Source organism: Aythya fuligula, chromosome 1, assembly GCF_009819795.1.
Source record: "Aythya fuligula isolate bAytFul2 chromosome 1, bAytFul2.pri, whole genome shotgun sequence".
In the NCBI taxonomy this organism is placed as follows: domain Eukaryota; kingdom Metazoa; phylum Chordata; class Aves; order Anseriformes; family Anatidae; genus Aythya; species Aythya fuligula.
Window position 1 is genome coordinate 84,364,935 of NC_045559.1, and position 27,881 is coordinate 84,392,815.

The 27,881-nt window shown below is 42.9% G+C and overlaps 1 protein-coding gene across 1 annotated transcript; it reads left to right on the forward strand.

Moving 5' to 3' along the window:
• The first annotated feature begins 672 nt into the window (after positions 1-672).
• USF3 (upstream transcription factor family member 3) lies at positions 673-27,319 on the forward strand. Its single transcript, XM_032207447.1, has 6 exons — positions 673-747; positions 12,192-12,256; positions 14,242-14,270; positions 17,177-17,259; positions 18,767-18,863; positions 19,974-27,319. Exons 1-6 carry the CDS (start codon positions 700-702, stop codon positions 26,420-26,422), a joined length of 6,771 nt encoding a protein of 2,256 aa, XP_032063338.1. The 5' UTR covers positions 673-699; the 3' UTR covers positions 26,423-27,319.
• Positions 27,320-27,881: the final 562 nt, after the last annotated feature.

Here is a 27,881-nt window from a genome sequence, read left to right on the forward strand (position 1 = left end):
TAGGAGTGCTAATTGCAGGGGGGTGGTGGGGAAGGGTAAGGGTGTCTGAGGCCAGTGTTTAATGACAGAAACAACTTTTAATTTTTTATATATATATATTTTTTTTTTATTTTAAACATTTTTATTACTTTTTTATTTTTTATTTATTTTTTATTATCCCTATCACATGAGTGTTCCATAAGCAAAACGTTTTAAATGGGGGGGGGACAAAATAAAACTTTTATTTTATTTCAAACTTTGCCGGCCGCCGGCTGTGGAAGCGCTGGGAGCCCGCAGCGCTCCCGAGCCCCCCTCAGGGCCCTGTGGGGCCGGTAACGGCCGCCCTGAGGTAACGGCCACCCGCCGGGGCGGGGCCTCCCGGGAGCTGCTTCCCCTTTAAGAGCTTCCGCCCTCCCCCGCTCTCTCATTGGCCGGCCGAGCTGCCCATCTCCCCCAGTTCCTGTTTCGGCCACCTGAACTTGCTGACGGCACGCGCCGCCAGCCTCGACCCCTCCGCCCTCCGATTGGCCCCGCGCCGCCTTCGCCCCTCCCCTTTCGAGCGAGCGCCACCTTCCCCCGCCCACCTCCCTCTGATTGGCCGCGGCGGCTCGACCCGCGCCGTCTGATTGGCTGCGGCGGGCCGCGCGTGCGGGCAGCAGGCTCGGCTGCGCGGAAGGGGAGCGGAGAGGAGCAGAGAGGAGACGGCGGCGGCGGCGGAGGATGGTGCCCGCCGTGGGGGCGCCGCCGCCCAGCCCGCCCAGCCCGCCGGTGAGGGAAGGGAAGGGAAGGGAAGGGAAGGGAAGGGAAGGGAAGGGAAGGGAAGGGAAGGGGTCGCCGTTAAGCCCCCCCCCCCCCGACCGTTATTCTGAGGGAGGTGACGGTTGGGGGGCGCGCGCCGGGCTTCGTCCTGTTGCCATGGTAACGGCGCGTGCCCCCCTCCTCCCCCCCCCCCCCCAACCGGGCCCCTTTGTCCGTGAGGGGGGGAGCGAGCGGGGCCCGGTTGTGTCCGGGGTTTGTTCCCGGCGCTTCCCCCCCGGCTGTGCCCTCAGCTCCTGGGGGAAGGAGGTAAGGATTCGGGCCGAGTTCAGGCAATTTTGGCGGCGGCGGAGGCCTCACGTTGAGCGGGGTAAGGCAGGAGGGTGCGTTGGGTCGCTGGCCGTCAGCACCTCGAAAATTGCATGCCTTGATTTCGCTTTTCGCATAACATCTTCGCTTTCTATTATATCGCACGCAGATGCGCTTATTGAAAGCATTAAGCAAAGGTAACAGTGGTTGCACGCCCGGCGGTCAGAAGTAGGTGATGTAAAAGCTTGGTTTGGAAACACGACTTTATAGTTTCTTTATTTCCTCCGTATCCAGTGTGTTGGAGCAATGCTGGTTATGTTGATTGTGTTATACAGCGCTTTAACAAACTGTGGGGTGCTACCTGTCACACGTGTGCAATAAGCAAACAAGCAAGAAGGAATAAATACGGAGAAATGGTCCTTAGTTTTATTATAAGGATTTAGAAGTGTAATTCTGGCTTTCAATTATTGCTATAATAACAATTATTCTAAAATAATACATACTTTTTGGAGTGAAGTAGTTTTGACAACTGGAAATACATTCATCACTGGGCAGGAACTAAACTTAGAAACTGTTCATGTTCCAAGCGCGATTTTAAGGTGAGAATAGATACAACCACATAGTATTTGGGTATTACTGCCTTTCAGCATGATGTTATCAACAGCTGGAAGGATTTTAAGAGTGGAGAGAAGACTGGTGCTGGAGCCTGGAGGAGTCTGACAGCTGCAAGGAGAGAATTAGGTTGTGGGTGCGTGCTGGGGGCTTTGCTCCTTTGGCTCCTGGCTTTCTAAGCAGTAAGTGCTCCCGAGAGCCGAGCGGGGATGGACTGAAGTGTCTGTCAGGTGTGTGGTGTTGTGGTGTGCGTCTGGCACGTGCCTGCTGTGTGCATCATGGGCTCGACTGTTGTAGCCGAGCACTAGCCTTAGGCTGCGATTTCCAAGACAGCACATGAAGAAGGTGGCAAAAATTAAGCAGCAGTGTTCTGCTGACCCCACGGGCTGAGGTGCTCCAGCCTTTCTCTTCTTGTGTCAGTGTAGAAGGTGCTTCCAATTTATTTAAGGGGAGGAATTACAGAGCTGCTTCTGCGTGTTGTTTGTTTGTTATGATTTCAACATGCTAAGAAAACAAACAACACCTCAGGCTTCCAGGTACTGAAGTCTGACAAATCAGTCAGCGGGGCGACTTGGAATTGAGCTCTGTTTGCATGCGCCTTTACTTTGCAAAGCCGGGTGGCACAACGTGTGTGGCACTGCACAGTTTGGGCATGAGTTAATGTAATGTATGGATTGAATTTGGATTCTAAGCAGCATAGAAGTCAAATACTCATGGAGGACATGGGTGGGGTCATGCTGAATTTGGCAAGAGCCAGTCAATTGTTTAATTTTTGTATGGGTGCTTGTGTTCTTATAATAACCCTTTGGATCCAGGATGGTCTTAAAGTTAATTTCGTAAATGACAGATGCCTGGGAAGAAATAGAAGTAGCATTTGATGTGAAGGGATCTTCAATGAATCACGGCTGCTTACATCTTAACTTTTAAATATATATATATATATTATTACACTCGTGTGTGTGTGTGTATAGATATATACACACACTTATTGTGAAGCCTTTGCCACTCTGAAGGGTAGTGAATGAGTGTCACAGCACCATGTTTCAGCTGATGCTGTTTTCTGTTAAGTAACATAATAATGAACATTGTCCACAAATACCAGAATCCCGTTGGAGATGCGTGCCTAGCTGTGTGCACAAACCAGATGGTTTTAGGAAAGTGGGTATATAAACTGTGTGTATATGTAGCATCTGACAACATTAATATCTCTAAGAGTTTAATAACAGGTTGAGTTACTGTTTTGGGGCCTCTGAAGACACGTTACACTTGTCTTCAGCTTTAAGGACTGCTCACCTCTGGTGTTTGGAGTCCCTTTAGCTAGCATTCTTCATCTCTGTTATATTTGTGACTCCAAGTCGAGTCCCTCAGGTACATACTTTCCTATTTTGAAGGGTTTCAATCACAACATGGTTCTGGAAAGTCAAGGGAAAGCATCTTGGATGAACCACTGAGCAGTAGGGCTTCCCTTTTTTCAGACTGCAATAAAGTTTGTAAGGATCGTAGCTCCCTGATGAAGTAACGCTGTGAAGTGCCACACTTATATAATGGTAACGTAATGCCACGATTAAATACAATTCCAGCTTTTACGTGTGCACTTCATGTATCCAAAGCGTGCTTTGTTGTGACTTGACAAGTGTAGCACTGCTGCCATGCTCTGAGTAAGCACAAAAGTGATTCTGCTGTGTGCACAGGGTTGACAAATCTTGTGCAAACAAAGTTTGTTTCCTGTATGAAGAGTTGTGGCATTACTCTTCTAAGATGAATGAGTTACTTTGAAGCCAGGACGGGATAGCGGGGCTTTGACATCAGCCAAGCCGTGTGCCTTCGTGCTTCAGATGAGAAGAAAGTAGCGGGCTGTTAAAAATGTGCAACCCCGATTGTGCTGGTACTTTCAAAGAACCAAAATGAGTTCTTTGGGGCCCCTCTCTAGTGAGGCTGGATCGATTAGAGCTTGAATCTAGTAGCTTATAAGTCTACGTGCACATTTCTCAGATCTTAGGATCTGGCAGTCATTGGGATGCCTGACTGCTTCTGTAGCCTGTAGTGAATGGTTGGCTTGTGGGGCATTAAATTCATGCCGGCCTTCACCCTTTGCCTGCTTTCCTGCATCAAAATAGCTAGAAATTGTTAGCTAGAAATTGAACACTGGTCTTAGGTTGTCTGCAAACTGCCTTTTCCTCAGTGCCACAACTCTTCTTTCTCATTTACTACAAGAATAACATGGTTCTATGCCAACGCGCTTGCACAGCCCCGTGTTTTCCTCTCTGTGGCTCAAGTTCAGAACTTCTCCTGCTGGAGGGGACTTAGCATGTGCCTCTGTTTGGAACGGGAAACTTCAACAGTTCTTTCCTTCATTTAAGTGGAAGTAGGAGAGAGCTGAGAGCTTTAAGATGTTCTTGCCAAGGTAGTCCCAGGTGGCAACTGGGGGATAATTTCAGACAATTATAGAAAAAAAGAAGATGGAAATAAAGTATTTCCAGTTTAGAGGAGGGTTTTCTAGTGAAGTAAAACTTGCAGGATCATGATATTTGTCTGTCTGTTGTTCCTGTCCCTTGCCATTACCCATTTGTTTCAAACTTCCACAAAGTAATAAGTTGGAAGTCTGCTTTTAGCTTCTTCTCCATTACTGGCGGTGAATTTCTAAAATAGTCCTGTGTGATTTTTCTGGTGTTCACAGAACTATTTACCTCTGGATAGCTCATGTACATTTATTCTCCCAAGCTAAATAACTCGTTCCTAAAGTAGACAAAGTAATTAATCCAGATTTCCTATGGATTGCATCTAGTTGTGCTGTTTTTCTGGTGTCTAACATACTGATCTCGATTTTAAATTTCTTTCTAAATGTGGCTGATAAGACAGTGTGTCTGTCCTAGTCACCTGGTCTCAGGTATCTTTAATTCTGACCTCTCTGCTACATCTGAGATAGTTTTGTGTGCTACTGGCAAGGATAAAGTTGCAAACTATCTGTCAAACATCCAGACTGCAAGGGGAGTCCCTTATTCTTGGAACTGAAGAAGGTGCCTGCTGACCCCTTTTATCTAGAAAAAAAAACTTTGGAGAGCAAAGAGGAGAAATAGCTCTCTTCCAGCTGCTAAAACCTTTTGGTAGGAGCCTGGAATAAAAAGGACATTGCAAGGTTGTGGGGTTTTGCTCATTTTTGTTGGGTTTGGAGTGGTGGTGGTTGATGTTAAAGCTTGTTACAGCTGATGGTAGTGAAAGTACTGTTTCTGAAATCCTGTGCTGACCTTTTCTGAAGGACATGGCAGTGCGCTCTGAACAGGTGCTTGGGAAGCGCTTTCACACAGTTGCTGTTTTGCAGGGAAGTTTGCTGTTCTCATGCTGGGAAGTCGATGTTCGTAACCGAATCTCAGGAAGGATCTCTTCTGCATGTTTTGTAGCATTTCAGTTCTAGGATATTTTGCACTGCTTATTAGTTAGGGACTTCAAGAGAGAACAGCAAGTTGTTTTAGCGAGTGCCCGTGCTTCTGGCATAGCTACAAGAGGACGTTCTTCCAGCTAACTCGATACCTCCTCAAGACCTTATAAACAGACTTTGCGAGGATCGTTTGTAGTGGCACAGCAGGCCAGGTTTAAACCCAAAAATTAAGAGGAGTATTCTGGGTGCGGTAGCGAAAATAAATGTTTCTGTGTTGATTTTAAATCGATTATCGAGCCCTGTAACCCAGTACTGATCTTTGACTAGAGATTTCTTTTGGTGGCAAGGTCATATCAGAAAGCAGAATCAGATTAGCTGGTGCTGAATCTAACTTCTCATTTGTTCAGTCTGTCTTGAATGTTTCGAATACAGCTCTCCAATGGGAGGCTTCCTCAATTACAAATAATCGTCTAGCTTCCACTAATCAGAGACCAGGAAAACTTGCATGTTACCGCTTTTTCAGGAAAAAGAAAGGACCTGTTCTTCAGGTGACATCCTGTCAGAAAGGTTTGGCTCCCTGCTAGATGCTTCTGCACCAGAGTGGAAGTGCACTCACTGCCGTGGTACAGGCTGCTTTTGTCCTCTGCTACAGGGAATGACGGCCTGTCACAGAAGGAAGCTGTCTGCACACCACTCTGCATCCACTTAGCCTTCCCCCTCAAAAAAAAGGTCTTTGCCTTTTTCAAGCATGATGTAATTAGCTATGTCTCCAATTTAAAATTAATCTCATGTTTTGAAGTGCCCAGTGGATCACTGAACATTGAAAACCAGGGAAATGAGCAGTGTCTTGCAGCTTAAAGAAGTGCCTCATTTTTTCTCACTTCTTTCATGAAATGGGTATGGGGTAACCTTTGAGTCTTAAATATCCAATGAGCATGGATGGTATCGTGAGGATTTCCATGGTCATTTTTCCCCCAATTTCCCAATAAGAGTTCTGGCCCCTTTATTTTGATTTAAAATAGCTGGAGACCCTCTTTAGGGTTTGTGATTTTAACTTGTGTGCTACTTGTGCACTAATCACTCTTTGCCCCCCGGGTGCCTGCTTCCATATAACAGTTCATCCCGGTCACAGGAGACAGTTTATGTAGGCATTCTCCTTTGCTAGCATTTCATACCACCTCAGTCTGTCTGTAATACCACAATCATCCACACAATGAGTGAAGGTGGCAGCAGCTCGCTTTTGGATGCTAAGGTCCAGGGGTGCCTCTCCAAACAGCTTTCAGAACAGCAGAGCAGGTAAGAGAGTTGGTTCAGTGAAGTGGTAACTCCTCTCTGTCTCCCACAAGGTTTCGGTGAATGAGGTCAGAGCAAGAAGAATAAACAGGACAGGTGGATCTTCAGAAGTTTCTTAAGCAGATCTGGTCAGGATTTTTCAGATGAACGGCTCTACAGCAATACTCTCTTGAAATGGCGTGTTAGGAAATGGTCACAAGCAATTATGGCTTTAATATTACGGAATTTGTAAGTATAAACCAAAATGACTGTAGATGTGGGAGAACATTGCAGGAAGAAACTGGCTTATCATTCAAGCAATGTAGTTATAGAGGGAGAGAAAAAAGACTGCCTTTCTAGTTCTCTTGCATGACCTTATGCAACATCCTTATGGAAACTTAATTGCTTTAAGTCAGTAGGAGGGAAAATACCAATGTCTTTGAGGTTAGATAGTACAAACAAAAGAGGTAAAAAACAATTCTCTAAAAACAGTGCCTTTTTTTCCCCCATCTGTTGTTTCCGGACAAGTTAAATGAATGAAGTGGATTCTATAACGAGCTGTAGTTGGTCAGCATTGGTTTGCTGACAGTAACTTTTGCAGAAGCTCTTGGAGCAGCCTGCTTGCTCAAGGAAATTATCAGCTGGTTTGAATTGGGAGCCTGTGTTCTGTGAAAAGCTGAGATAACTCTCCCCTGCCCTGTCATCTCTCATACACCCTCCTAGACCAACCTGGCCCACCCTGGTCAGCCAGCACGTGGGTGCTGTAGAGTTAGTTGGTGGCAGAGCTGAGCAGTATCCATCTGCTCACCGTCAGTGTCAGCGCTGACCTTACCCGTTCTTCTCGGCCCGGACTCAAGTTTTTTTTGTAAACAATTGGGAATTTAATGTCTTGGATTTCTTTTAGGTCTGTCAGTGGGCCCGGCTGTCATCAGCATGTGCAGTAACAGTGCAGTAACAATAAAACCTTCAGTTCTTCAGAAACCAAACTAAAAGATACCAAAGGTATTTTTCCTCTTGAAAAGGACTGTTTTTTCTTGTTGTTTTCCTGTACAGTAGTCTTAAAAGGTTACTTTTAGCAGCAAAAGCAGTTGGTAGGTAGGTAACAATCACAAAGATAAAGCTCCAAGTTAAATTTTCTGCAATTGAGAATGTGAAATGAGCATCGAAGCGTCTCGAGGGGAGAATAAAGAAAAGGCAGTAAGTCGTGGCATTTTATCTCAAGGGCACCTTGCTTGTGATTAAAAGCTTGAATTAAGTCCCTGGTTGAAGCTAGCCTTGTGTAAAACATACATGGAAGACTGGACAAATAGTCACTTGAATGAAGAGGACACTGTCTTGCTGGAAAGGAATTAGCATTTGTGTAGTAGTTACCCATGCCTTGGAACTGATCTTGGCCGTAAATCATGACCTGAGGTACGAAACTCCTAAGAACTGCGAGACTGTAGCGCTGATTAAAGTGCATTAAACTTAAATCTTCAGAAGACAAAGTATCTTTTCATTTCTGGGGTTGGCATTGCATTTAAACTAAAACCAGTATTTCAAGCTAACGTTGTAAGAGCTATAAACTACATCAAGCTTGGGAGTAAATAGCCATAAATGGCCAATTGCACCTCCTTGATCTGTCTAAAGAATTTATAATTTGGTACGTTATTTCTGCAAAAGATATTCAGCTGAGTCAAGTGAGCATGTTGCATGACTGAACTTAAAATATATTTGCCCCTGAGCTTATAAAGCAAATACTCGTCTTCTGCTGTGGTGAATCAGAAAATGAATCTCTCCTGGAAGCATTACTTGACATGGAATAAGTAAAGAGAAACCATTGTTCAAGCTTTGGTGTGGTGACAGCTGCTAGGAAGAAAAGGAGGTAGGATAAACATTATATAGCAGCCCACAAATGTCTCTGCCTCAGCAGCAATAATTTAATTTTTAATTTTCAGAGTCTGTGTTTTCAACAACTCTTTAGAATACCACCTCCCTACTGTTGCCAGCTCTGTTTGGGGGTTTATCAAATAAAATACAAAGGATTTTCTCACTATAGGATAAGAACAAGAAAAAATCTTCAGTTCCCCATCTTTCTTTTCATACAGTCTTGAAATAGATGCCCCAGGGTGGTATACAAGTGCTGTTTAATACATCTAACCACTTCTTTTCAAGGAGCAAATTGGAACATGAAATAAACTAATGGGTTAATTAGCTAATGCGTACAGCTTTGTTTGTTCTTATCACTCCTCTAAAACTGCTTTGAAACTTTGGGGGAAACATTGTTTGAATTGTGTGAATCTCAATAAGCTTCTGGCTTGAAGTAATCCCACAGTAAAGTGAAGTTGGAATAACACTCCTGGTACTCCTGTTCCCTGCTCCTGCTGTAGGAAATGAGCTATGCCTCCCAGCAGAACTGAAGCATACGAAATGCAAACTTAATAGGTATTTATATTTGATATTTTGTGAAGCTAATACACTCAATGTGGTGACATCTGGCTTGAAATATGCAGGGAATGGCACTGCTTAGAAGAAGGTTGTTGACCCCCATTAAAAATGAAAAAAAAAAAAAAAATGAGCAGAGGAAGATGAAACAGGGAGATAAGACATCTTTGACACTTTGTTATAAGAACTCTCCATTTTCTCAGGATCTAAAAATGTTTACAAGCTTTATTAATAAATTTCAAGACAAACTTCCCGTAAGACTTTGCCTTTCTTCCCAAATACGGGAATATGGGGTATCGCTGAATCATTTAAGGCATCTGCTAGGGAGGAAGGAATAAGGCCAGTGGAAAAATACAAAGATCTTGACTTTAGGAAATGGGGAGCCTGGTATTAGGAGTAAGAATTCAGCTGAGGGAAGGCAGACCCTGGGCAGAAGAAGCAGCTTTAGTGTGACAGCATGGAGAGAAGATGAGAATAGGATGTGATCTGGTTTGGGAGAGGGTTGGTTGTTTTTATGCCCATTAGCTCGGACACATCTGTGCTTTATCTGTAGCCTCGCACAGTAACTGGCCATCTAAATTCACATTAATGCTTTCTGCTTTAGATACACTGTACTTCAGAAATATTCCTTTGGTTCTGAAATTGTATAAATTTGAAAAAAAATAAAAAGAGCTACTTGGTAAATACTTAGTCTTTTAAAAATGTTAAACTCACCAAAATGGAGATGTATTTCATCTTTTTTTTCTCACTTCTAGAGTACTTGACATGGTCTAGTAATGTCCAATAACAGATGCCAGCTGCAGAAAAGTCAAGAAACAAGGTGCATGACTACCACAGGATGCGATCAGTGTCTTCCATCTTCTAAATACAGTGTTTGTTTGTGAGCTTTTCAGTACTAGAACTACGTCCACACACTCTGTTGCCCACATATTTACCCCACTGCATAGAAACAGCACAGCATATGCTAAATTGAATGCCCAATGTGCCCTCTTGCCTAGTGAGTTCACCTGGTACACGAGGTGCTGTCTTAAAGATGGACATACAAGAACGTAGCATCGCCAGCCAACGAGTCTGCTTCTCATGCCTTTTCTGATGGCTTCAGTGACAATAGATTTTGCTGTTCTGCTATTACACAACTGAAACATCAAACGCTGAAATGAGGTGTGCAGACCTCAATCCTGCAATGTGTATGTGAGCACCTCTCTGGTGGCCAGCAGTGTAAAAGATGCCTGGGGTATGACCAGATCTACTTTTACAAGCAGGATTGGACATCTGCTAAACTCTCCCAGTTAATCCCTTCATCATTCAGCATGGCCCCACCTGCCTGGTACAATGATTGCAGCTAGGATGTGTGTGAGGACTGCTGACCATCACCTCAGGGGAGAAGTTATAAATGTCTCGAGTGTGGAGCTGGGTTTTCTGGCCGAATTTTCAGTAACTTGAAGGACCTGAGATACCAACTGGACTAGTCTTTTTATACATAAACAAAGCCAAAATTGTTAGTGGATTAAATTAAATGGGTTTAGCTTAAATTAATTTAAAGAGAAGAAATCTGTTTTTAAGATAGTATCACAAGGTAATCTATAAGAGAGTGAATGAAGTGCTGAAGTCGCACCACTACTTTCTCCCACAATAAGAGACTACATTAACTCTCAGTTTTTCTCACACCTTAGGCAGAGCGTGGCTGGTGAGAATGGAGAAAGCAAAGCCTGTCGAGAAATAGGAGTAGGTAGTGCTGTGCTCCCTGTGGGTGAGGTGAGTTTTGCCTCAGCTAGGCTGTACACAGTGCCCAGCGGAGTGGTGTAGTGCTGTAACTCATCCTGCACAGCACTGCGTCTAACTTTGTGTTGGTGTGCGTGCTCTTGTGTCAGGTGGAAGGGCTGACGTAGGTTCTTGAAACCTTCACGCACTTTGTGTTTCCTGAGCTGGATCTCTCTGCAGAGTACTGCCTGTTTGTTTTATTTTGTGATTCGCCAACTTTTCCTCTGTCTTCCTAGGAATAGATACAGTGCTTAAATAAGAGACAGTGTGGTCAATGGCATCAGCTGCAATGTTCATCAGTTAAGGTTTACTGAGTGAGAGTGCCACGTTCAACTTTTAAGGGTGTCGAAAACACCCATACTGAACACTCCCATACTGGAGAGCAACTCCCAAGTTCTGCTCTGGCCCAATGAGGAATATTTCTGTGAACTTTACACATACATGCATGCATACTCCCTTCCGAATTGTGTGCTTCGGTGTTTTGGGAGCTCTGTAGGTGGCTGGGTTCCTAGTCCATAGGGATTTTTTTTTCCTCATCTTTTGAAGGTCTGTGTCAGTAACGGTAGACTCAGTTTACTGAAGAACAGCTTGATGTTGGAAGTTGTATTAGAACCTACCTGCGCTTCCTTACAGTAAAAACAAGCAAGCAGACAAACAAAACGCCCTAAAGATACAAAGCCTGGTAAAAGAAGGCGATGGGCTTTCCAGAAGGAGCCAGGGAGAGGTGAAGCCACCAGGAGTCTGTGGGCCCATGGGAAGAGTTGCAAGAACAAGTTGGCTGGCGAGAGAATGAGCAGAAGCATGAAGCTAAATACAGACCTCTGTCTTGTCAAAAATAAAATAAAAAAATCCCCTGGTGTCATCTACAGTATACTTCACGTTACTTGGTCTATAAAGCTCTATGCTCTAGTAGAAGTGTGATCATTCATCACTCATTTAACCTTATCTTCTGTTTTCTTTTTGACATATTTTTGTTTGTCTTAATACAGGCTACTTATGTGCTCGGGCTGAGCACAGGTGCAACGTACTCAGTCATCACCTATAACTTAATTTCATAACTTTATTTTTAACTGAATTTTATGTATCTGAAAACATGAACAGAGGGTATTGGTTTGGTCTGTTCTAAACTGTACACTAACTCAGTAACAAGCAAGTGTTGTGACTTTCTGCATTATGAGGTCATCTCATTAGAGTGCTATTAAACAGTCTAATAATTAATGTCCTCATTGTGGTTTGTATTTTGCTTAGCATTCCAACTTCATTTAGAACTGGGAATTGAAAGCCTATTCAGCTAGGAAGTGTTGATGAAAAAGACAAAGATCAGCTGTACCTCCTCCCATTCAAAAAAGCAAACAAAAAATCATATATTCTAATTTTCCTTTTTGCTTTCTTTAAGTAGTTGGGATTATAGTGGTTTTTTTTGTTTGTTTTGTTTTTTTGTTTTGTTTTTTTTTTTAGTTTAAATTAACTGATTAGAAACCAGTTCTTCATAGACAGCAGCAGTTCATACAGCATCTGTATAGGTAATGTACTTAATTTTTAGTGCTCACATGACTAGCCCCTCCACAGCAAGCTGATAGACTTCTTTGTACTGTGTAGTGTGGCCCTATCCTTGTGGTCAAAGGCAAAATGGTGTAACGAATGTGTGCTAAGAAGTCTGTAGAGTGCAGTTATCGTTAATTCCTTCCCCAATTTTCTTCAGGCTCTCTTCTCTGAAACCATGCCAGAGATGACAGAGAATGAGACACCTACTAAGAAGCAACATCGGTGAGTTTCTGTGGAAAAATGATTTGTGTGGTTCTGTAGTCTGTGGTCATACTGCAATGACAAAATTTCTAGCCAAACGTTTTTAAGGGGTAATAAGGGTATTAATGAGAAGCTCTGAGGGTTGACCAGGATTGATCCAAAAGTCAGGGAACTATGGCTACAAACCTGCCTCTTGCTCTTCCCCTGTCTATGGTGAGTTATTTGTCAGGTGTGTCTACCTTGGCCACCAAGGCAAAGGAGTTTCTTTATCACACAAACTACCCAGATGCATGTGTAAGACTGCGTCACCACCTAGGTTAGACTGCAACCTATATTATTGCAGAGACTCCTTGCAGGTGTTGGGGGAACACTGTGCTCATTTTGATAGACAAGTTATTATCTCTTATCTCAAATCGCAGGGAAATCTTAAATCTTCTCAAATCTCTGCTGGAAATCAAAACACACCCGCAGGTTGACTAGCAAGTCTATAACCAAAATTTCTAACAAAGGGACTCAAAGTTCATTACAACCTCCCCAAGTCTTCATTCCTGTGTAGTAGGTGATTGATCTAACACTTGATGTGGCAGGGCAGCCCTTCATTCCCTAGTTACACCATCCATCTATGCTACCTGGCCTTCTCGTATACAATTTACGATAAGAATGACAGATGATTGTTTTGTATATAAGTGGGAAAATTGTACTTTATTGTAAATTAAGAAAACAATGATCTCCTGCATGCATTTCAGTTCTGGTGGTGCATATTTTCAATGAACAGAAGATTCGTCTCTTCTTGAGTAGCTGTAGAACAGATGTGCAGGCTTCAGTGGCATTTATTTGACTTTAAGATGTTCATCTTCTGGCATGATTTCTTAGCAAATGTCTCCAGATACAGCCATCTGCAGTAACAGCACTGTCTTGTAAAGGTTGTCTGAGTTACACACTGCTTTTGGTGAGTTACCATAAACAGATGCCAACTCAAAGCACAAAAGGGTACGTGGCTAATAATAATCACACGTGTCATCCACATAGATCTTGCCTTCTCACTTCAGATTCCTTGTTACGTCTGGACTATGCTTTAACAGTGAGTGGAGAGCAGAAAATGCCATTCCACTTCTTGCAACTAGACTAAGAGGGCGCTGCTGGACAGAAATACTTTTGATTTATTTTTTTTTAATGAAACATTTCTTTTTCCATAAGACATGTGCTTTGCTTTAGTAGATTTCCTGAAAGTATTTGCCTTACTGCATGAATAAGCTACATTCGATTTTTGTATGGAGAGTACGTGTTTAGGATTTACTGACTTCAAGCAAAGCAATTTGAGGCTTTGCACAGTGATCCTGCTTGTTGCTGTTGGTCCAGAAAGCCCAGATGAACATATGAAAATAAAGACAACCCTCACACCCCAAAAGCATAGACAGAATTTTGAGGCAGTAAAGAGGAAAAGTTGCAGAAGAACAGTAATTCAGGCTTCTCACACAAGGGAAACATTTCATACTAGAAGGTATGATATCTGAAGGTAACAGATCTGAAAGAATCAACTTGTGCGGTAATTTTTTCTCCTGTTTCATTGATTCTGTGAATGTAAAAGCAATGTTTCAAACAAACAGCATTCCTGTTGCTCAAAATTAATGCTTTTTTTTTTTTTTTTTTAAATAATTAGCTTTATTGAACATTGGATAGTGTAATAGTTCCTGCTGAACAAAACCATAAAAATTCTGCTCTGTCCTGTAAATAGGTAACAATAACCAAATTGAGTATTACAGTATGCTGTTTTGCTGGAATTGATTTAAGTCTGAACACTAATTATTTTTTTGTTAGAAACTGTTTAGTACCAATGTCTAATACCAATCCTTTTGAGTGTAACTTCTGCTGTGTTCTTGTTCAGAGCAGAATACAATATTCAGTATTTTTAACTGTAATTGAAATAAGAAAATGAGAGAAATTTATTTGTATGCAGATTTTTTTCCTTCTGTTTCATATCACTGTTTTCCCTTTATGCTTAACAGAAAGAAAAACCGGGAGACACATAACGCAGGTAGGAACATGATTTTTGGGTTTTGGTCTAGAAATAAGCACGTATTCTTTGAACTATTAAAACTTACTTTGCATGGAGAAGGTCCCTTCATAGGAGTTTATTACATTAAAAAAAAAAAGCCACCCTAGCAAAAGCATCTTTCTGTGGTCCTGCTTAGAATACCTGTGCACAAGGGCCTCTTGATTGGTCTCCAGGTTGCTGTTTTCCACACAACATGTCCAAGTGTGAAAGTACGACCACGTACCCAATCTTACCATTGCTATTAAACTAAAAAGTGAACAATCTCTGTTCAGTTATAAAGGAAAATGAATGCACAGGCATTCACTCACAAATAATTATCACCTCATTTAAAACAGAGGTAAACACTTAAGCAAATCAGAGAGAGGTATCTCATCCAAGAGCTTTACAGGCTACGTGGATTAGAAATACTTCTACAACCTGTCCCTTGGGCACCCACCAGCAATTCTGTGTGAATACCATCTGTATGTTTTAGGACTTACTTCCCTCGCACAGCATGCAGCCTTTTGTCTCTGTCAGATTTTAGCTTCAGTGTCATTTGATAGGTATCAGCAGAAAGGCTTCGGAAGAGTCTGACAGATTCATCTATATAGATAAGAAATGCTAGGCTCTGAATCTGGTCCTCCCTTCATTAAACAATACAAATGTGTGGTCTTTACAAACTCAAATGGAAAAAGCACTGAGCAGTTTCCATGTGAAAGCCATGGAACATAAAGCTTGTAGGGCTGTACCCAGGGTGCGGCCAATTTCTTAAGGATTAAGAAGTATTAGGCAATAATCTTATCAAGCCTACTTTTAAGATTGCCAAACTCATTCTAATTCTCAGTTCCTGTTTTGCTTGCTGATAGCTTTCCAAAGTCTTCATCTTCTGGGCTGAACTCTGCAAGATGTGGGGACCAGCTCCCTCCAACCCTGTAGCTTGCTTAGTCATTAATATCTGGACAATCTGAGTAGAGCAGATAATACTATCAAAACAAAGGACTAGCACTTCACAACCACTGTGGTATCTGTATGTATAAAGAACAGTAAGAGATACAAAAACAAATTCCCAAGGATCATGGGTTTTAATGTCTATATAGCTGCTCTTGTATGACTGACCACTAGGAATACTGGTGAAACTGGCATCCATTAATGAGCTTTTAAATCCATATATGGTGTAATTGGATAACATTATGTAAAAATTACAGGCTTAACTCTTCAGAGCTGTTAAATTGCTTTAGAAGGTAGGCTATAGGATTTCTTTAAAAGCTGAATGCAAATGTCTGCCTTGGCTTTAAATAATAGTGTGAAATGCAGCTTTAGTTCAGAGTAACTGATTTGATCAGTTTTTATTTCTTTTAGGAGAAATGTCTTTAAGGAGTCTGTTGTTCATTTGTTCTAAATGAGGGTAGCCTTTTGCTGTAGACATGTTAGAACTGGGAAGAAGTGCAATGATGTTCAAACATTGCCCCTGCCTTATGTCTGGCAAGTGACTTAGTCCTCAGAGCAGAGAGGACACCTTGTGGATATACTTTAAATGAGGTGTATGAGACAGATTCCCGTGTGCTTCAGTTCCTTTCTAAATGGAGACTTGGGGCAATGCTTTTTATTTCCCCCCCCCCCATCAGATTTTGTCTTTGTTTTACATCATAAATTTCTTGCAGAGGACCCTTTATCTTGCTGTATTAGAATAGCATTTAGTGTATCTAGGCCTGTCTCTGTGAATACCTTTCAGTCTTCCCTGAAATAATAATAATAAATAAAAACTTCAGTAATTTGAAAAATGTAAATTGAAGTGACAGACTGCTGAAATAAAACTGCTTAAATCAGTATATCCTTGGTAAAGGAGCACAAAGTAAAGCATTGTTTCACCTGTAGAAAATGTACAGTAACCTTTGGGTTACTGTATGTTTCTGTATGCCATTAAAACAGCCCTGCTGTACAAAACATAAGGCACAGTGAATGACACATTGCTTCAAATCTTGACAGAGCTATGTCAGAACTTTATTCAGGCTCTTGTGTAAAAAGAGCTTGCAGAGAAAACGTAGAAATCTCAAAAAGAAAAAACAACAAAAACTTACATAAGACTGAACTATATTGGAAAGAAACTGACAATGGAGGAAAACAGAGATTAATACTATCTGGAAAAAAAAAAAAGCCCAGAGGTACTAGATATGTAGTGTAGACCCTTTTTGCAACAGTGTCTAGGCCTCATGAAGAATTAAATGATGTTACTAGAGGACTGTAATTTAAACGACCTTCTCTAAATAGGTAATTCGCCAGAAATATTGTTTATTAAATATTTTCCTTAGTCCCAATTATAATTAGAACTTGCACAGCAGTTATAGCTTTGAACATAAAAATGAGAAACTGATAGTGCCTAGAGCTGGAGCTAGATTCTGTGTTGGCTGCTACATCAATATGAATTTAACATTCAAATCTGATAAAAAAAAAAAATCTCTCTTTTGGTGCTAAACTTCACCTTAGGATTTAAGAGACACACATTTTGTTCCTAAACCTGCAACTGATTCTTTAAATAATCTTGTTTCATTTGTTTTCTGTATGCATAAAGTTACTCTGTCTGCCTTGTGAAAAGGGTTTCATAGAAATCAGCTAAAAAGCATTATCAAAACCTGAATTATGAGTTGCAATAGCTCTGCTTTTTCCACAAAGGGGTCCTGAACATCCCCACCTTTTAAAGATACTGCTTCTTACATTACAGCTCTTAGTGTCATTGAATGCTAATTCAATAACTGAGCTTTACTTTAGAGGATTTTTTTACCCTACCATATTATTAAGGTCCCAATAGCTCAGGAAATAATATATTTACGAGCCCTTACGTTGGTATTAGTTGTCCTGCTGTTGACTTGTCCAACTAGATGACAAAGTGTACACACTTTTTTATTTAGTGGAGAGACATCGAAAAAAGAAGATTAATGCAGGGATAAACAGAATTGGAGAACTCATTCCCTGCTCTCCAGCACTCAAGCAGGTAAGTGTTCATTCAGAGGTACATAGAAGTTTCCTGTAAAATGCTTGTGTGTTTCCTCGTCCGTAGAAGTATAAATACTTATTTCGCTATTTATCTCACAAAGATCACAGAACTGTCTGAATTAACGTGCTTGAAATCTTATTAGTTCTTAGTAGTATTAAAAATAAATAAATAACAACAACAAAAAATGATATGTAATAGACTTCCTTTTTGGAAGTACAGGGCCACATTAATGCAGTTGTACAGATTTTGAGCTTCATATCTGAAGGTGTTGCACATAACTGTTGAAGGAATGAGTTGGACATGTGACCGACCAACTTTCTCTTTGATTCACATTTGCGGAGAATTTTTTGAGAAGGCATGAGACAGACTCATTTGCCTGTAGCCATCTAGTCATCCTGCCGATGTCTGCCTGTCTGTCTGATCCACAGCTTCCCAAAGTTCTCATTAAAGGCGCCTGAACATTACTAACAACAGAAGATAAAAAACCTATTTCAGCTGCTGCCTTTCCTGTGTTGACCAAATAGCTGCTCACCCTCTCCTCCGATGAAAGGGTGGCAGGATGGACAGAAGTAGGTTGAATCTGGCCGATAGGTTGCTGGTTGGATTGTGCAGCTCCTGTTTGTCAAGTTGTTTTCTACTGCTTAATGTGGTCTTTGCAATGCTCAACTGGTGAAAGCTATGGGTTAAGAAAAATCATTTTTCAGGTCATTCTCCAGTCCCTCCTCTGCCCTTTGCTGGTGATCGCTTAATGTCCCAAGATATAAATTGAATTGCATGTACATTTCTTTCTGTAGTCTTCGGTATAATGAGATGAAAGCAATTCTGAAAGTCAGATGCTAATAGTGAGGTAAGACAGTGTCCTTGTGAGAGATGAAAAGACACAATGACAAAGGCTGATGCACAGAAGCATCTTTTCCCAGACACAACAATCTACAGCAGAGACTATTACTACAGAACAGCAGAACAAGAAAGAAACAGAAAAATGAATGAGAAGTTTAGCAGGCAGAATGAACGTTATCTTACAAAAAGAAGATGGTGGAAGGGTTATGGTATGTTTATTCATCCCATAGTATCCGGTATATTAGTTTCAAAATTATGCAAATGCTTCCCTGGATAATTGTTCTGTGATTGCTTCTTTTCTAATAAAATATGTATGAAGCCGTGTCCTGGAAATTTTGAGTCGTGTATATGTTTATTAGTGAACAATAACGATGCTTGCTGCTTGGATTCTGTGGCTTAGTATTTAGGTTTTGGCATCAGAAAATTTCAGCTCCGTCATGAAATATTTAGTTCTTTAAAAACTCAGAGCATTTTAAGGTCAGTATCACCCATGAAATTTCTGGTTCATCTTTTAATAAACAAAGAACAACAAAAAAAATGTTCAGAGAATCACTCTTTTTTTTTTTTTTAATGAAGACTGTTGGAATAATTGCAAGATCTGTTATTGGTAGATCCAATAATGATGAGGTTTCTCCTAATTTTTTCTTTGTTTTTCCTTTTAAAGAGCAAAAACATGATCCTGGACCAAGCCTTTAAGTATATAACAGAAATGAAAAGACAGAACGATGAACTTCTGTTAAATGGAGGGAACAACGAACAGGGTAAATAAAGATTTCACTGGAGGCTTTAGAATTTCTGTCACTTCTTTCCAATGTGTGTCTGTTAGTATTGGCTGACAACAAAGCCAGGGACTCAACAGACTTGATGAATCCCAAGACATGCATGCAGGAAAAATACATCCACTTAGAATAACTCGAAACAAGAAGTGAAGAAAAGCCCAAGTGCATGTTCTTGTACATAGCTATGAGATATAAAGCAATCATATTGTGATATAAAGTAAAGAGCTCATGGGTAATGCAGTATCATCTAGCAGATTCCATCCCCATGTATTCTACTGTAACATGCAGACCAATTTCTGACACTGCTAGATTTTTTTCTTTGGAAAAACGGGGTTTCCTTCAAGCATATTCTTTTTTTCTCCTTCCAAATACTTTGAAAGTAGTAGCAATCTATAAAAATATAATACATAATATAAATTCTTATTTAACAGATGCATAAAAATACAGTGACGGAGATGTGACAGAAATAATCTCAGAGCTAATGTTGTGGTTTGTAGTTTTTATTTCTCCACATAGAATAGAATTCTATTAAATTGTTCATCTTGTTGATGTAATTGCATTTGACAAGCGTAGTTGATTTTCCTAGATAGGTGAGCTGACTTCCAGGTGCTGTTTTTTGTGGCTTTACATAAGCGCATTGTATTTAGTTTTGCATATCATTTTCGTACATAATGAAACTTAGTGTCCTGGAAGGTCATGAGATTACCGATTCAATAAAACTAATTTTAGTGCCTGCAAAGGATCAGGGAGAAAAAAAAAAAAAAAGATAGCTCACCATGTTTGTTTTTCAATTGGTAATTAAATGATTAGTGTTCAGTTTCATCTGTGTTTTTTTTTTTTAAACTAATTAACATACTTAACTATTGGTAGTGGAGTATTCTGTGGCTTTCATTACTTTCCTGATCAATTGAAGGGTTTACCAGGATACTCTTAATTTACATTATTTAAACCATTTGAGGTTATTATTATTATCCATACATTGCTAGTGATGTATTTCAATATTGCATAGAACTTACTCTCCAAATCACATGGTAGTATTACCTGGTATTTGTACAGGTGCTGAAGTAACGGATTGCTCTCACTGTTTTGTAGCTGAAGAGATAAAAAAACTCCGGAAACAATTGGATGAACTTCAGAAGGAGAACGGGAGATATATCGAACTACTGAAAGCAAATGATATTTGCCTGTATGATGACCCTACGATCCACTGGAAGGGGAATCTCAAAAATGCAAAGGTTTCGGTTGTTATTCCTGGTGATCAGGTTCAAAAGAACATCATCGTCTATTCAAATGGGAGTCAACCCAATGGAAATAACCAGGGAGCATCTGTCCAGGGAATAACGTTTAACGTTAGTCATAATTTACAAAAGCAAACAGCCAATGTTGTGCCAGTTCAGAGAACATGCAACTTAGTGACTCCTGTGACAATTTCTGGTATTTACCCTGCAGAAAACAAGCCACGGTCTCAGAGTACGGTTTCTCCACTGGCACCCGCTCAGCCAGTCCCAGCAGGGAACGTTCTTGAGCTTTCCACCCTAGAGAATGAGCAAGGTGTGCTTGTTACAGCCACCTCACAGAGCACTTCTCAATCTGGAACAGAACAGGAACTCCAGCGTTCTCTAAGTAATACATCACAGAATGATCAAAATCTCCCCAAAAGTAAAAATGATGAGGGGTGCCCGAAATTAATGAAGAAAACACTCCTGCAGGGAATCAGCCTTCCTTCCAGTGCCTCCACGGAAACCTCTCAAGTTCAACAGGTGAATGCAACCTGCTCAAAAACACCTAATTCTAGGAATGAATTTCAAGAAGGCTGTGTAATTTCAACCAGTGACACAGGTTGCGTGCCGTCTGTGAGACTGTCTAGTACAGATAGCTTTTCCTCTGTAAATGTCCTCAAAAGTACAGACTTGGTAAGTAGTGCTGGAATGCCCATGACTTCTGCAGCAGAAGGAATTAAGGCTGTAACGGCAATAAGCACTCTGCCTGCCAGTCCCCTAGAGAACTGCTGGTCTTTTTCAGGCTCTACAGGCGTTGGCACTTCAGACTTGAAAAACATGAGTAGCCTTACACGCATGCCTTCAGCTGGAAACACACAGACCACATGGACAACTTTGCAGCTAGCAGGCAATACTGTTCAGCCACTTAGCCAAACACCATCCAGCATGATGACCGCGCTCCTGAATGAGCCCGGTAACGGCGCTGGTACTGTATCTACTGCTCACAGCAGGCCTTTGACTACAAGCATTAGTCTAAGTACTTCTCTGCCTGGAGACGTGCAGGCAGCTGAACAAATCGTAGTTACCTTGCCCTCGTGTCCGTCCTTACCTATGCAGCCATTAATCAGCCAGCCGCAGGTTAAAACTCAGGCTGCAGGAAATATCCTTCCACTGAATTCAGCTATGCAGGTGATTCAGATGGCGCAGCCAGTTGCGTCAGCCGTAACAGGAGCACCAGCCAACCAGAATGTCATAATTCTCCAGCCTCCAAACACCACGCCGTGCCCTCCAATCGTGAGAGCAGAAGTCCCTAGCCAAAATGTCAGTCAACAAATTGTAATTATACAAGCTGCTAGTCAGAATCCGCTTCCTCTCCTCTCTGCCCAGCCTTCTGCTTCTGTAAGAGTTCCCATGAATGGGCCTGCTGCGATCGCAAACTCTAGCAACTCTGTACAAAATGCCCCTCTTCCACAGACTTTTGGGGGGAAACACCTTGTCCATATATTACCAAGACCATCCTCTTTGCCATCTTCTAGCTCTACACAAACATTTTCAGTTACGATGTCAAATCAGCAGCATCCTCAAACTATCTCATTGAACGGGCAGCTTTTTGCATTGCAGCCTGTGATGTCTTCATCTGGAGCTGCCAACCAAGCCCCTATGCAAATTATTCAACCCACCACCAGCGAAGATCCAAACACCAACGTTGCCCTCAATACATTTGGTGCTTTAGCTAACCTCAATCAAAGCATATCACAAATGGCCGGACAAAGCTGCTTACACTTGTCTCTCAGCCACCCTGCCAATCCCACGACTGTCCATAACCAGATCGCCACGGTTAACTGCGTGTCGTTACCAACTTCGGTGGCGTCTGCAATATCTGCAGAGGGTTCAGTCTTAGCTAGCGCATCTAATTCAATAAACGCTTCCCCCAAAAAAGCTGCTGCTGGCTTGCCAGCTAATACAAAATCAAAAAGGACAAACAAAAAACCAAGTACTAAAAAACCCGTGGCAGCCAACAGTAAAGTGTCCTGTCCAGCGATTCCTTGCAAAGATGCGGGGAAGGTAGACTGTGCTCCTGTGGAAACTGCAGCAAAGCTTGCAAACAGTGAGGGGCTGCCTGAAACCACTCCGGCAGCATCACAAGCTTTAGCTACGTCGCAGGCAAGCGGTGTGGCAGCACCAAGTGGCACGAGCGTTGCTGACTGTCATTCCAAAGAGCCTGAGCGCTCTGAGCAGGCAGCAGGATCCTGCCCTGTGCCAGAGCTGCCTGCATCCTCGCCCCTGCAGCCCACGGTGTCCGAACCATTGGTGCCAGACCCGCCGGCTGCCAAAGATGCTGCTCCTCTCCCGCAGGTGTGTCGGTCTCAGAGCAATCCACCCGCTGCTTCTGCCTTGTCAGAGGCTTCTGCACCCCGCGAACCCCCTGGCACCTTAACGACCTCTCGTACTGAAGCACATGTGACAAATCCTCAGGTTGCTGGGATGGCAGCAGCACAGAGCAGCGCAGCAGATCACACTTCCAAGGCAGGAGCAATTTCAGAGTCCTGCACTGTTGCACACGATTCTTCAATTATCATGCAAGATGCGGACTTGTTAGAGGGGCAGGGTCTAACCAAAATGCTGTCCGATCTCACAAAAGACAGAACAGCTGAGGAAAAAAACTCTTCTTTTACCGTTCAGGGGGAGCATTCTAATTTTCCCATGGAAAACTCGAAATCAGCAGAATCCAGTGTTGATTTGCCTGAGAAGCAGGAACTTCTGTTAATGAACTCGGAGGGAGATTCTCTCTCCCAGCATCACACCTGCATTTCTGATCAGGAAGTAGTTAGTGCTTCCCTCATTGCCAGCAGGCAGGCAGACTCCCCGATGTCCACCAGCTCTGGTAGCAGTCGAGGCTTCTCAGTGGCATCGATGTTGCCAGATACCACCAGAGAAGATGTTACGAGCAGCACATCAACCAGTACGTGTAACAACTGCACATTTTCAGAACAACCCGACATCGTAGCTCTTGCAGCAAGAGCTATTTTTGATCAAGAAAACCTTGAGAAAGGTGGAGGAGGAATACAAGTTAACATGAGGGATGCCATCCCTAAGTCAACTGAGGTTGCATCTTTGGAGAGAGAGCAAGCGACTTTCAAACCTTTACCAGCGAAAGAAAGCAATGCAGGGCCATTAGAGACAGCATCCAACAAATTCAGTGCTCAGGATACGGTGCAAGCAAACGTTGATAGACAAGTTGAAAAACCAAGCTGTTCCGTAGGAGGTGTGGAAACCTCAAACACTTCTTTGCAGATTTCAGCCTCCCAGTCACCAAGCATAACCAGTTTAAGCGTGAATAATCTCATACACCAGAGCCGCATTGTCCATCCCCTTGTGAGTTGCCCAAGTTTATCCCAGCCTTCAGAGCCGCCAAGTGTTCCTGCAACGGTGAGCCTCTCCCTCCCATCTAGTTCGTATGTCAACCAGTCTCCGGGACCAGCTATGATGAATGAATATGCTCAGGAGCAACTGAATGCTATCAGGGCAAACACCATGCAGGCCCCCCAGCTGCAGGAATCACACTTAAAGCAGCAAGGCCACGAAGGTCGCAAAGACTCTGCCAAGCGGGCTGTGCAAGACGACCTTCTGCTCTCCACAGCAAAGAGGCAAAAGCAGTGCCAGACAGCACCTCTAAGGCTCGAAGGGATGGCGCTGATGAACCGAACACCGGAGAGCATTGCTGATCAAACGCAGATGCTGGTCAGTCAGATTCCTCCTAACTCATCAAATTCAGTGCCATCGGTGAGCAATCAAGGGCACACGGATGGCCTTAGCAGGTTATTCCCATCAAACAGCAACTTCGTAACGCCAGCTTTGCGACAAACTGAAGTCCAGTGCAACTCTCAAACATCGATTTCAGAACAGCAAGGTCAAGCAGGGCAGCACTTGCAGCCGATTCAGCACGGTCCTTCTCAAGGCATATCTCATCTCCACAGTAATCATCCCTACTTAAAACAGCAGCAGGCTGGGCAGTTAAGAGAAAGGCACCACTTGTACCAGCTGCAGCACCATGTCACTCACGGGGAAAACTCAGTCCACTCTCAGCCCCACGGTGTCCACCAGCAGCGAACAATACAGCAGGAGGTGCAAATGCAAAAGAAACGAAATCTTATCCAGGGAAGCCAAGCCACGCAACTTTCTCTACAGCAGAAACACCATGGGAGTGATCAGACGCGGCAAAAAGGTGGTCAGCCTCATCCTCACCACCAGCAAATGCAGCAGCAGATGCAGCAGCACTTTGGAGCTTCCCAGCCTGAAAAGAACTGTGAAAATCCCGCAACAAGCAGAAACCATCACAGCCACCCTCAGAGCCATATAAACCAGGAAATTATGCATCAACAGCAACAAGATGTTAGCAGCAGACAGCAAGGTTCAGCCTCTGAACATGTATCAGGGCATAATCAGATGCAGAGGCTTATGACCTCGAGGGGCTTAGAGCAGCAAATGGTGTCCCAGGCAAGTATCGTAACCAGGCCATCGGATATGACTTGCACTCCTCACAGGCAGGAGAGAAACAGAGTCTCCAGCTACTCTGCTGAAGCACTCATTGGGAAGACACCCTCTAATTCAGAGCAGAGAATAGGAATCTCTCTTCAAGGCCCTAGAGTTCCTGACCAGCTCGAAATGAGAAGCTATCTCGATGTTTCTAGGAATAAAGGGTTGGTCATTCATAATATGCAGGGCCGTATATCTGTCGATCATACGGTTGGCTCAGATGTGCAACGGCTGTCTGATTGTCAGACCTTTAAGCCAGCAGGACCCAATCAGCAACCAACAGGCAATTTTGACGTACAAGCCTCAAGGAACAGCGAAATTGGTAATTCTGTGCCATCCCTCAGGGGCATGCAATCGCAAGCTTTCCGAATTGGTCAAAATACCGGGCCGTCCATTGAAAGACAGAAGAGGTTGCCTTACCCGCCAGTGCAGGGTATTCCAACAGGAAATACCCTTCCATCAAGGGAAAATGAAAACACATGCCACCAAAGTTTTATGCAGAGTTTACTTGCCCCTCACCTCGGAGACCAAGTTAGCGGAAGCCAAAGATCCCTCCCAGAGCATCAGAGGAATACGCAGTGCGGCGCGTCCTCCACGATCGAGTACAACTGCCCCCCGGCACGAGAGAGCGTCCACATCCGAAGGGATGGTGACGGTCAGACCAGGGAAAGCTGTGACATGTCTATCGGTTCAATTAACACGAGGAACAGTTCTTTAAATATTCCTTTCTCGAGTTCTTCTTCCTCGGGAGACATTCAGGGTCGAAATACAAGCCCAAACATTTCCGTACAGAAGTCCAATCCCATGAGGATGACCGAGAGCCATGGGACAAAGAGTCACATGAATACGCCAGTTTCTAGCAACATGCATGGCGTCGTGAGGCCCACTCACCCTCACCCTGCAGTTTCTCATGGAAATGGTGAACAAGGGCAACCATCCGTTCGTCAGCCAAATTCTTCAGTTACTCAACGGTCCAGGCATCCCCTGCAAGATAACGGAGGCTCTAAAATACGTCAGCCTGAACGGAACCGGTCTGGAAATCAAAGACACGGGAATGTCTTTGACCCTAGTCTTCCCCATCTTCCCCTGTCTACCAGTGGCAGTATGATCCTCGGGCGCCAGCAGTCTGCGATAGAGAAAAGAGGAAGCATCGTCCGCTTTATGTCGGATGGCCCCCAGGTGTCTAACGATAACGCAGCCCCCGACCAACACACGCTCTCCCAGAACTTTGGCTTCCCTTTTATTCCAGAGGGTGGCATGAACCCGCCAATAAACGCCAACGCCTCTTTCATCCCACCCGTTACCCAGCCTAGTGCCACTCGGACGCCAGCCCTAATCCCGGTCGATCCTCAAAACACGCTGCCATCCTTCTACCCGCCATACTCCCCCGCCCATCCCACTCTTTCCAATGACATTTCTATCCCTTACTTCCCCAATCAAATGTTCCCTAATCCGAGCACAGAAAAGCCAAGCAGCGGAGGTTTGAACAATCGGTTTGGATCCATTTTGTCCCCTCCCCGGCCTGTTGGTTTTGCTCAGCCGAGTTTTCCTTTGCTTCCAGATATGCCGCCGATGCACATGACCAACACGTCACACTTATCCAATTTTAACTTGACGTCTTTGTTCCCAGAAATAGCCACAGCTCTTCCTCCAGATGGTTCAGCAATGTCGCCTTTGCTTTCCATTGCAAACACATCTGCTTCAGATTCTTCCAAGCAGTCCTCGAACCGACCTGCCCACAATATAAGCCATATTCTAGGTCACGATTGCAGTTCAGCTGTATGAAGACTGATCGACTGACTTCTAGTCTGATGCGTTGTTTATATATTTAAGGAAAAGAAAACGGATCTTACTGGCATCCCTGAAGAGCCCATTCATAGCATCACTGTTTATTTGCCTAAATGTATGTATATGGGTACGTTTTGTATTTATATACACACTGTATTTCCACCCACCTTACTAACTTTAAAGCACCAGTGCCTATAGCAATGCTTACTTACAAGAAAACGGTAAGAATGCAACATTTAGAGCTGTGCAAATATTGATTGTTGATTTTACAACAATCGAGTCTGATGGCTGATTGTCCCGGGATAATCGCCACCCTCAGTAGTACTTGGATGTAAAGAAAGAAGTGAGAACATCCGAACGAGAGATAGGAAAAAATGCTACAGATTTCATTTTAATTGTGATGTGTTTACCTAAAACTATAGATGAACTTGAAGTGGCTTGGGTTTCTCTTCTTCCTTTGTAAAATATTTTCAGGAGCCTCATAACAAGTCAAGTCTGTGTTAATCCAGCATTATTTGATAAAGCCATTCGTTGTGCAGCTTTTGTCTCTTGAAGCTTGTCACATACACGTGATTTAAGGCTGACTTTACCTGGCAAAAATTACTGTGTCTCTATGGTCAGCAATTAAAAATACTGGTTTAGAAAATTGAGATTTCTTTAAAGCATGACTTTGCGTTTCTAAGACAAAATTTATTTGGATCCGTTTTAGGAATGGCATCTGTTACTGCTGAACTTGGTCAACATTTTAATGCAGCTTACTACCCCTCCTGGGGTAGTCAGCAGAGACAGCAGCCCTCTTTGTTGCCATTTCATTGTTCATATGCTGCAAGTTACCTCAGGGTGTTTCTTGAACCTTGTTTAGCACCTTCTTAATGTCTTTTTTTTTTTTTTTTTTTTCCCCCCATCTCCTCTTTTGGCCCATGCTCAAACACCAGCTTTCTGGTTTCTAGGAGTGTCAGCCCTCTGTTGCATTGGACAGCACATGGGAGGAGCACTGTGCCCATGGCACCCCACAAAATTAATGGGGGTCCTCGTGGGCACAGCAGCTCCTTAACATTGCCGACAGCGTTGGGGCCTAATTTAATATCAGTACTTTGCACTTGAATGCACCTTTTGTCTAAACCCGTATGACTGTGGGTGAAGGAGGAACACGAACGTGTCAAGATTGAAATATTGCATACCAGGAAGACATGGTTTGAGCATTGTGAGGAAGGGGGGACATGTTTGTGCGTGCATGAGGGATGCGACGAATGTGTGTGCGCTAGCCAAGTCTCCAGTATGCTTCCACAGATTTTGATCCTATTTCATTGAATGGAAAGGGAAAAACTAGGTAAGGTTAATTTATTTAATGGCTCTACAGTGTGATTTTTTTTTTTTTAAGGCACAAATACGTTTTTTAAGTGTGTGGAAATACCATTTCCGACTATATTCTTCAAATAGCATGGTAGCTTCAGGT